General features: G+C 47.5%; 1 protein-coding gene across 1 annotated transcript in view; it reads right to left on the reverse strand.

The window, feature by feature from the left end:
- Positions 1-9,074: 9,074 nt before the first annotated feature.
- Positions 9,075-11,342, reverse strand: part of PPIL6 (peptidylprolyl isomerase like 6) — a 30,213-nt gene continuing 27,945 nt past the window's right edge. The window contains exon 9 of the mRNA XM_021706114.1: positions 9,075-9,785. Within this exon, the coding sequence (XP_021561789.1) occupies positions 9,674-9,785 (112 nt within the window). The 3' untranslated portion in view covers positions 9,075-9,673. The remainder of the gene's footprint in view (positions 9,786-11,342) is intronic.

The raw sequence follows: 11,342 nt of genomic DNA on the forward strand, positions 1-11,342 counted from the left end.
GGCGGCGGGAGAGCCCCGACATCGTGTCCTCCGTGCTGGAGTCCCGGCGACAGCTGCGGCGCGCGATGCTCTGTAAGGCCCTCGGAACCCAGCGGCGCCGCCCCCGAGACTCCGCTCCCCCGCGGGAGCTCGCTGGGGTCACGTGAGGGGCCCCAGGCCGTGGCGTGCGGGGGAGAGCGGAGGAGGGGCGCGGGCGATACCACTGGGAATCCTACGGGGGGAAGCAGAGGAGTCGAGGGAAAATCAAAAGAGGCTGTTCCCCGGAGAGGCCGCATTATAAAGAGGAAACTGCTCAGACTCTGACAGCTGTTTCTCTTGCCCTCGGATTACCCCATGCGACGCAGTTGGTCTCTATTCATGCCTGCCACAGGGAAGGGCCCCCCGACCTGATGGAACAACCCACATGACGTGGCGTACGGCGTCCACCTGAGCGCCCCGCGAGGCAGTCATTTCGCGGCCCCACGTGACCTCTGAGGCCACGCCTCCCGGACACAGTTCCCTCGGGGCGGAAGTTGTATTTTGCGCGGCGCCCGGGAAACCCGGGCGGGGACTAAGTTTGTGCTGTGTTGCGGTGCCCCCAGGGTGCTGACTTAGGTCCGCAGTAGAACCCGCACTTATCTCCTGGAAGATGAACTTAGCTGGAAGTAACCCGCGGACAGACACCCTGGGAGGAATGGAGACGCTACGTGTTTAAGGAGTTTTTGCTGTGCCGCCCAAAGCGGTCCCAGCGGGAGCCGCGCACCGCCTGCCTGTGTCACTTTCCCAGCCTGACTTTTTCGAATGGCTGTTTCAGATGGCGGAAAGCCGCCGCGCGACTGTGTCAGCTCCACCACGGTAGTCCGGGCATCAAAGGCGGTCTGGGTTGCGAGGACCCGGGGTCCGTCTCCGCCCCCACACTGGAGATGACGACTCAGAGGCTCAGAGAATAGACCTGAACCACACGGGATTGGCCGGCATCCGAGCCGGGTTTTAAGTGCCTGTGTGTGCTCAGGGACTGCTGGCGCTTTTGGTGAGGGTGAGCGCCATCTGATGCCCAGTCTGACAAAATGCTCGCCAAGTTTGAGATGCTTATCCCGTGGTAAAAATTAGATTTTAAAACGTAATCTAATGTCGTGTGCTTTCAGCTGTTGCATACTTATCACGTAATTTTAATTATGTGTATTTACCCTAATAAAATAACAGATACTTAATTTTGTGAGGTCTGTTTTGCTCTACCGCAAACACCGAAAAAAATGACGGCCTAAGCGCTTTACCTTTTTACCTGAAATCGAAAGCTTTTTATTTCCCTCTGGACGCTAATCAGTGTGGTCCTCCTGGACTCTAGTGGCTGTGAACAAGTGTTCCATTGACGACACTAGTTGGAGATTTGCTTGGAGGTAAAAAAAAAAAAAAAAAATTAATGGTTTCGACTGGTCCAGCCTATGGCCAGAAACCTGAGAATCCTGTCCAGAAAGTGAGGTCCCACCATCAACCCTTGGAAGAGAAATGTCTACTCTTCTCTGGGGACACCTCTCACACCATATTTAGCACATGATTGACACCTAGACTAAGTGACTCAGCTTTTATTTTTTTAAAGTTGGAAATAGGCCAGGTGCACTGGCTTATGCCAGTAATCCTAACACTTTGGGAGACTGAGGCGATCGAATTGTTCAAGTCCAAGAGTTTGAGGCCAGCCTGGGCAATGTAATGAGACCTCATTCCTACCAAAAAATTAACTAGGTGTGGTAGCATGCATCTTTAGTCCCAGCTACTTGAGAGGCTGAGGCGGAAGGATCGCTTGAGCCCAGGAGCTATGGCAAGCCAAAAATGTCATGCCACGGTACTACAGCCTGGGAGATAGAGTGAGACCTTATCTCAAAAAAAAAAGTTGAAAATGTAAGTTGTACCCCACATCTTTAAAATTAAAAAAACTTCTTTTTAAGAAAATGTAATAGAAGTTCTGTACTCAGAACTCAGTGGATTATCCTGTTTAAGACATACCACTGTGGAGACCATTTGACTATTTATCATCTGGATGTTTAACTCTAGTCCCAGTTCTTTTTTTTTTTTTTTTTTTTTGAGTTGGAGTCTCACTCTGTTGCCCAGACTGGAGTGCAGTGGCCGCTCCAGGCCACCGCATTCTCAACCTGCTGGGCGCTGGTGATCCTTCCACCTCAGCCTTCCAAGTAGCTGGAACTACAGGTGTGTGCTACCACGCCCAGCTAATTTTTTTTTGATTTATTGTAGAGATGAGGTCTCGCCAAGTTGCCCAGGTGGGTCTCGAACCCGCGGGCTCAGGCAATCCACTCACCTCAGCCTCCCAAAGGCGCGGGATTACAGGCTGAGCCACCGAGCTCGGTTTTCATCACTCCTGATAAAGGGACATTTCACTCTCTCTTTTTTTTTTTAGTTGAATTTTCACTCTGTCACCCAGGCTGGAGTGAAGTGGCACACTTACGGTCACTGCAGCCTCAACCTGCTGGGCTCAGAGGATCCTTCCACCTCAGCCTTCCAAGTAGCTGGAACTACAAGCGTGTGCCACCATGCCCGACCAATTTTTTTATTTATTGTAGAGATGAGGTCTCGCCAAGTGGCCCAAGCTGGTCTCAAACCCCTGTACTCAAGCAGCCCTCCCTCCCAAAGTGCTGGGATTACAGGCATGAGCCACAGCACCCAACTCATTTCACTCTCTTAGTACTAGAAAACTGTCAGCTTATTTTATTTTGCACAGCATCTGTGGAGCTAGACCAAAACCAGTTCTACAACCATTTTCCCCATTTCAGAGAAACCGCTTTATTTTCAGATCCTGCAGGAGCAGGATTTCCCATCCTTGGCCCTACTAATTTTTTTTTATTTTAAGGCTGGCTAATTCTGGCCTGTCCTGTGTGTTATAGGGTGTTTAGCAGCATTCCTGACCTTACCTGCTAGAGGAACTCCACCCCTCTGCTGTGACAACCAAAAATAACTCCCAATGTTGTTAAATGTGCCCTGAGAGGTAAACCCACCCACTGCTGAGAACCACTGTCCCAGAGGGTTCTGTTGGACAAGTGAGCCTTCACTCAGGCTGCTTCTTCTAGATACTTCGCCTGTGATGAGATTTGTGAGAAGCTGTTAGCTCCACCTTCTTAACTAACCATTTCACTCCTTGAAGGCAGCAAGACACTGCTTCTGCTGTTGCGTAACTGCTAGCAGTATAAACTGCCTCTATTTTTTTAATTAAAGAAAAATTAATAGAGCTTTCTGTCAACACCTTCCTCCAAACAGTCTATTCAAGAACTTGCCTTCTAGCTGTAAGGATGACTGATATCCAGTGGCCCCTTAATCATCATTACTTTGGCTCCACCACCTGATAGGAAGAATTAGAAACCCTTGTGTACTAGCCTATGTTGAAGGGATTCATTCCTTTATGACAGTAAATGTTATAGACACTCAGGATGGGAAATCAAGTATGAATTGCCCAAGGGAGGAGCCTTAAACTTAAAAGAAGGAATCCCTGGCATTGGAACTGATTTGCTAGGACATCCTCTCAGGCTCCACCTCTACATGACCTTGCCAGCTATAGTCCCCACAGCTAATCATCTCCATTGCCCATGAGTCCAGTTACAGTTCTTGGAAGAGACAACCTGACTGGCATACTGGGCCTTCCCAACATGTCCACTGCCTACTTTCTCCTCCAACCCCCTCCTGTGAAATCTACACTAGAGCCCCTTGAACGTTGAATTCTCCCAATCATTCATGTTGTCTTTTGCATCTGGATACGTGCAATTTCTTCTGCCTGGACCATTTTGATTCCCTTCCGGCACCTGGCCAGCTCTTACTTCTCTCTCCAGGTCTCTCAGCCAAGCTATTATGCCCATCTTAAGCCATTTGTAACATCCTGAGTTGGCCTTTTCTCCATGCCAGACTACAGGTGGTACACCCTGTGTGCCCTGGATTTGTCCATAATAAAATAGATGCTGAATCATACAGCAATTGCTTGTCTTTCTCACTAGATCATCAGCTCTGAAAATAGAGGTGGTGCTCACCAGTTTACTCCCTGTTCCAAGCATGATGCCAGGCTCATAGTAGGCACTTAACATGATTTTTTCATTTTTTGAGTTGGAGTCTTACTCTGTTGCCCAGGCTGGAGTGCAGTGGCACTCTCACGGCCACCGCAGCCTCGACCTTCTGGGCTCAGGTGATCCTTCTGCCTCAGCCTTCCAAGTAGCTGGGATCACAGGCGTGTGCCACCCTGCCCAGCTAATTTTTAAATTTATTGTAGAGCTGGGTTCTTGCCAAGTTGCCCAGGCTGGTCTTGAGCCCATGGGCTCAAGCAATCTTCCCACTTTGGCCTCCCAGAGTGCTGTGATTCTAGGCATGAGCCACCGTGCCCAGTTCGTGATTTTTTTTTTTTTTTTAAGAAAAAAGAAATGAATAAATGGGCTCACCTCAGTCAAAAACAGCTGTAGCTAAGTGCACAGGAAGGCAGCTCCTGCAGATAGCTCCCTGCACACAGCTTTTCATCAGCTGTGGGTCAGGGCAGAGCTTTTTACAAGGGGTTTGAGTGGGAGGCCAGGGCTGGCATCTATAATACAGTTTTTGATTATGAGTTTTTTTTTTTAGTTGGAGTCTCACTCTGTCACCGAGGTTGAAGTGCAGTGGTACGCTCATGGCTATCACAGCCTTGATCTGCTGGGCTCAGGTAATCCTTCCGCTCCAGCCTTCCAAGTAGCTGGAACTACAGGCATGCACCACCATGCCTGGCTCATTTTTTGGTTTGTTTATTATAGAGATGCGGTCTTACCATGTTGCCCAGGCTGGTCTCGAAACCCATGGACTCAGGCAATCCTCTTGTGTTCTCCTCCCGAAGTGCTGGGATTGCAGGTGTGAGTCACCGTGCCCAGTTATGATACAGTTTTAACAAGTATTAAGCTTCGTGTCATTGTACTTAAATCAGTTTCAATAAAGTTAGAGAAGGATGGGAGTAAATCAGAGATTAATAGTAAAACTATGTTCAGATTCTTACCATTAACATTGTGATTAGCAGTGATTATGAAATACTAGTGGTGTGCTCCCCATGTGGACTCTGGATGTATCTCTGATAACTGTTCTGGGGCCCCAGAGGGGGAGCATTACACTTTACAGCAGTTATTCTCAACTTTGGCTGCACATTGGAACTACCTGGGGTGGGGGTGGGCGGTGAATAATATTGATGTCTGGGTACTGACTTCTTCAATCTGGATTCATATCTGGGCATCAGGAGTTTTAAATGCTCCCCAGGTGTTTCTAATCTGCAGTAAGGCAGAAAACCACTGCCTTACTCTTGCTTTTCCCAGTGTGTTTCATGAATATAATTTCTATCACCTAGAAATGTATTAGAAATGCAGTATCTCCAGCCTCACCCCGGGCCTCCTGAATCAGAACCAGCATTTTAGCAAGATCCCCAGAAGAAATGTACATATATATAGTATTAAAGTTCAGGAAAATGCTTTACACATCGCTTGCAGAGAACCATCCTATCCTCCTGAATTGCTGCAGTCCTTAATAGCGATGCATCTAGGCAACACTCTCAGGTCCCCTCCCACTGTGGGAGCTTTTCTGTCCTCTCCTGCTTTCAAAAAAAAAAAAAAAAAGCGATGTATTTATACAATTACATCAAACCAGATATCTTGTAGTTTTCATTTCTTTTTACAAATCTATGTAAGGTTGGGTTACAAATTTCACGGGTGTCATGGAGTCCAGCCTGAGGCCCCTTTAGGCTGGCACCTGAGGTGATGGTTTTTATTTCTATTCTGCATCAAACCCTGGGTTTGCTAGAGCTCTTTGGTCTTATCTCTTTGTTCTTTAGAAAATGGAAATCTTTTTCTGACTTGTTTCCTAGGAATAACCTCAAAGTTCAAGCTAAACTACCCTGTAGACAGCTTTCTGATTCCTGGCATTAGCCATGACTTCCCCTGTGCCTGGGCATTCACTGTGCTGCTCCTGACCCTGTGCTGGAGAGCAGGTTTTCAGCCAGAACAGAGGTCCCAACATTTTTGGCATCAGGGACCATTTTCGTAGAAGACAATTTTTCCACAGACGAGGCGGGAGGGGGTGGCGGAATCATTCTCATAAGGAGCACGCAACCTAGATCTCTTGTATGCGCAGTTCACAAAAGGGTTCACACTCCTGTGAGAATCTAATGCCGTCATTGATCTGACAGAAAATTGATCTCACCCACTGTTCACCTTCTGCTGTGCAACCTGGTTCCTAACAGGCCACCGACTGATGCTGGCCTGGGGGTTGGGAGCCCTGAGTCAGAACACACCTGATGGCCACTCTGGTTATTCAGATGTTCAAGTAATTCTGTACCAAATGGCAAAGAACATGCCCCAAGCAGTCCCTGTATCCCAGCCTGTGGAGGGCTCAACCCTGAGGTGCAAACCCTGGGTTTGCTAGAGCTCTTTGGTCTTATCTCTTTGTTCTTTAGAAAATGGAAATCTGGATGGGCTGAGCATCTGATGCATGCTAAAGTGAAGGAACCTGTGATTTATTATGACATTTACAGAGCCCTCTAAAAGGACCCAGATTTGTAATTGATGGTGTACAAGGAGGGACCCAAAAAACCCAGGAATTGCTCTTTGGAGGGAGGGTCCCTTGTAGTACAGTCTTCCTACACTAGGTAATTGTTCTAGGAACCCACTGGCATCAGTGTACCAGCTAGTGTTGTGAGAGGCTGTGTTCAGTTTCAGTGAAATTTTTTTTAGAAGAGTCTTTCACCCCATTTACCCATTTCTCCATTTGATGCAATGTACCTATTGAGATGCTTTTTCTACCACTCAAAACAGTTTCTCAACTTGTCAGTTTTGATGCCTTTTAGTTCTTCTGCTGTTTTTTGTTTTACCTCTTTCACATAGGCAAGACATTTCCCTTTGAGGACGTTTTTCATCTGGGGAAACCAAAAAGTCACTTGGGGTGAGATCAGGTGACTAGGGAGGGTAGGACATGGGGTTAGGTTGTTTTTGGTAAAAAAATGCACCTGCTTGGTGTGGGCAGGTGCATTGTCATGGTGGCAGAAACAGTCACCTGTTTACCACCACTTGGGATATTTCTTCTACAAATCTTGACACAACCTTTTCAAAACTTCCAGTTAAAAACTAATGGGTTCCTAGAACACTTATCTAGCAGGGGAAGTCTGTACTACAAGGGGCTTGCCTGCCAAAAGTCAAATGTTTTCTGGAGGGTCCTCCCTCATAAATCATCAAAAGACCTCTACTTTTTCTACCTCTAGACTTAAAAAACTGTAGATACCTTCTGTACTTAAATCAAAGTCTTTCAACTTGGTTAAATCAAAGTCTTCTATCTGGAGTTAACTGGAATAAGCTTTTGAGTTCTTTGCAACTATCAGTGTCTTCAAACTATGGAGTTAAAACATACAAATCATTCTAACACAGATGTATCACTGTTTGTTCCTTTAAATGGTGATAATAAGAATCACCGGGCAGGTTGGGTATGGTGGCTCAAGCCTGTAATCCCAGCACTTTGGGAGGCCGAGGCGAGAGAATTACCTGAGCCCAGGGGTTTGAGACCAGCTTGGGCAACTTGGTGAGACCTCGTCTCTACAATGAATAAAAAAATTAGCCAGGAGTGGTAGCACGTGCCTGTGGTTCCAGCTACTTGGAAGGTTGAGGTGGAAGGATCGCCTGAACCCTGTAGGTCGAGGCTGCAGTGGCCGTAAGTGTGCCACTGCACTCCAGCCTGGGCGACAGAGTGAGATTCCAACTCAAAAAAAAAAAAGACTCATCATGCATCGTGTAGACAGACCTGTGGTTGAAGTTTCTACAGCTCAGAAGTGGAAAGTTAGAGTGAACAAAGGAACCATCCTCGAGAAGACTGGTGTCTGCCTTTGCATGGCTGCTGACACACAAGGGAGTTAGAGTCAGTTTCTTACACCCCCGCAAATATCCCAGTTCTTTCATAATATCAGATAAAATGTTTAATGCCGTTATTATACAAGATCATCACCAGTAATAATTGCTCTGCTGCTTGCTGTTACATGACCAACGCTTGTAATTTGTTTTAACCGGGAGCCCTGCAAAGATCAATTTTCGTTCACTGATTGCTTCACTAGGTGCTCATAGTTCTAGCAGCAAGCTTAGTTACCTTTTGTTTGAAATGTCCCAGGGGTGGCCTGTGGAACCTGGCCAAAGGCCCAAAGAGAAGGCTCTGGAGGCTTCAGACAAATAGCCTCAGTTCTCAGTTGCCAAGAACTCTATGAAGAGAAGATGTCTCTTTGGGGATCCCAAATCTGGCTGTCTATCAGGAGAGCATTCTAAAAATACAAGTTCAGTTGGGTGTGGTGGCTCACACCTGTAATCCTAGCACTTTGGGAGTCCGAGGCGGGGAATTGCTTGAGCCCAGGAGTTCAAGACCAGCCTGGGCAACTTGGCGAGACCTTGTCTCTACAATAAATTAAAAAATTACCTGAGTGTGATGGTGCGCATCTGTTGTCCCAGCTACTTGGAAGACCGAGGTGGAAGGATCGCCTGGATCCTGGAGGTAGAGGCTATGGTGAGCTGTGACCCTGCTGTTGTACTCCAGCCTGGGTTACAGAGTGAAATTCTGACTCAAAAAAAAAAAAAAAAAAAAAACACTGGCTTTGGGCAGAGCAAGGGCATCGGGTGGTGGTAGCCAAGCAAGGCACCAAGAGCAGAGTATAGCATCCTGCCAACTACCCCAAGGGGGCTGCAACTTGGTCCTCATGCCTGGCAGAGGTTCCCAGGTGGCTGATGTCCAGCTGTCTAAATGAGAACCATGGAGAAAGCTGAATGAACGCAGAATCCTGGCCCTCTCCTGGACATGCTGACTCAGTAGGTCAAGGAGAGTGTCCAGCTGTGTCCATATTTAAAAAGCTCCCATGTGACGTGAGCCTGAGAACCTTAGATTAAAGCACAGCTAATAAAGCTGGGTCTCCGGTAACATCCCATGAGTCAACACCAAGAGGACTGGAACCCAACCCTGATCTTCTACAGTTGGTGTGGCTCAGAGACAAGGGTTCTATTCTGCCATATGAAAACACCCACAGTGTATATACCCTTCTTGGATGCTATGTACAAACAAGGAAACATGACAATGAGTTGCTTTTTCTATTGCATCCCTTCTATTTGGTTATTTTACCAAGTTTCTCATGGGAGAAATGTAGTTACAAACAAGAACATAATTCTGTTACAAATGTTTTGGGATTCAGAAAGCATTAGGTATGCTGCTACATTAAGAATGTTTTTGGCCACAAGTAACAAGCTTCTCAACGGATAGTAAGATAAAGAACACCCAAGTCTATCCATCTCCTATCTAAGAGTCGTGTGGAGGCTGGCATTTCCGCAGGTCTCTGGGACTTTCCTTCATGGCCACAAGAGGGCAGCTGTGGCTCCAGCCTCTGCATTTGAGCTGGGATGAAGGAAGAGGAAGACCACTGGCATTCCACTATCTCACTGGCCACGATCCCTGTGGCCACTCCTAACTGCAGAAGAGGCTGGGAAATTGAGTATTTCTCTTTCACAGTCTTTAAGGTAGCAGCCAGAAGGGAAAATGGGGAGGGGTCGGGTGTTGGATGAGCCCACCTGGAGTGCCTGCCACGGCTTTTCAATTACATTTTATTAAGCACTGTTTAATTAAATCTAGAGACACCTGATCAGATGCAAAGCAGTTAATTATCACAGAAGATACTGAAAGGAAATCAGGCATGCAAATCTCCACTGTCAGTAATTCTGCACATAGGTACTGGTCTCTCGTTCTCTGCTGGAACCACTTCTAGTTGTTTAAGAACTTCTGTTCCTTCAATCAGTTGCCTACATGAGAGGGAAAAAATGGACAATGTAGTCAGTCATGAACTGTCACATTTAGCTTACATTCCCAAAAGGAGTCTGCCCAGCCCAAGCCAAGACTATTTCCTACAAAGTAAACTAGCACTCATCCTGAGAAACTGCAATGGCGCTCACGTGCTGCACCTCCCCCCAGCACCATCACTCAGGCTGCTGCCTCCCACTGGGCCTGTGGTCTCGGTTCCCAGCTGGCTTCCCTCATCTGCTCGGCACCCTCCCCCCTTCTCACTGCACTCAGGGTGATCTTTTAGAAGTAAAAATCTGATGTCACCTCCCTGCTCTAAGAATGACAATAATTTCCCATTATCCTTATGACAAAAACCAAAACTCCCTGCTAAGATCCCCCCAGAGTCCACCCGGCCAGCATTCTGCCTCCCAGGGTGAGAGGTGTGGCGGCATGCTCCCTCAAGCCCTCTACTCCAGCCAGACCGGCGTTCGGCATCTGAAGAGCCCCATTCTCTCTTCCTGAATGACTGTCCCCTCTACTCTTGTCCCCACCACCTCTTGGCCGTGTCACCCCCTGGCCTTCCTTCAGACTTCAGCTTGGTCATCACTTGCTCGGGGAAGTCTCCCGGGCCCCCTGCTTATGTTAAGCCTCCCTTCTCCTTTAGTGGAGTTCCCAGGACTGAATTCTTACATGTATTTATATGCGTCTTGGGTGACTTTCTGGTTTTCCCATGAGTGCAGGGATCACACTTGTGCTCAGTGTCCAGTGCCCAGTACCATCCTGGCACACACCAGGTACCTGACCAATATGTAGGTATCTTAATCTAAAACACAACTTGTCCAGCCTGAACCCGTGAGCTTCTCTCCCAAATCCTCCTCCTTATATTCACTATCTTGGTGAATGGACCAACCATCCAACCAGTTCCCAAATCCTAGGAGTTAGTCTAGACATGCACTGCCCAGTAGGGTAGCCACTAGTCTCATGTGACTGTTCAATTTTAATTAGAAGGCCGGGGTTGGGAGCTCACGACTGTAATCCCAGCACTTTGGGAGGCTGAGATGGAGAGGATTGCTTGAGCCCAGAAGTTCAAGACCAGCCTGGGCAACATAGCAAGACCTGGTCTATTTATTTCTAATTTTTTTAGTGAGACCTAAAAAAATTTAGAAAATTAGCCAGGTGTGGTGGCACATGCCTGTAGCCCCACCTCCTCGAGAGGCTGAGGTAGAAGGATCACTAGAGCCCAGGAGGTCAAGGCTGTGATGAGCCATGATCTCCACTTCAGCCTAGGCAACAGAATAAGACCCTGAGAGAGAGAGAGAGAGAGAGAGAGAGAGAGAGAGGAGAGAGAGAGAGAAAGAGAGAAGAGAGGGGGGGGAGAGAGAGAGAGAGAGAGAGAGAGAGAGAGAGAGAGAGAGAGAAGGAAAGAAAAGAAAGGAAGGAAAAAAAAGGAAGGACTGAACTTCATTTATGGCCTTTTATGACCATGGCTTCTTTTTGTTGTTGTTGTTGAGTTGGAGTCTCACTCTGTTGCCCAGACTGGAGTGCAGTGGCTGCTCCCGGCCACCGCAGCCCCGCCC

Source organism: Carlito syrichta, unplaced genomic scaffold (assembly GCF_000164805.1).
Source record: "Carlito syrichta isolate Samal-C Ts95f unplaced genomic scaffold, Tarsius_syrichta-2.0.1 Scaffold315162, whole genome shotgun sequence".
Classification (NCBI taxonomy): domain Eukaryota; kingdom Metazoa; phylum Chordata; class Mammalia; order Primates; family Tarsiidae; genus Carlito; species Carlito syrichta.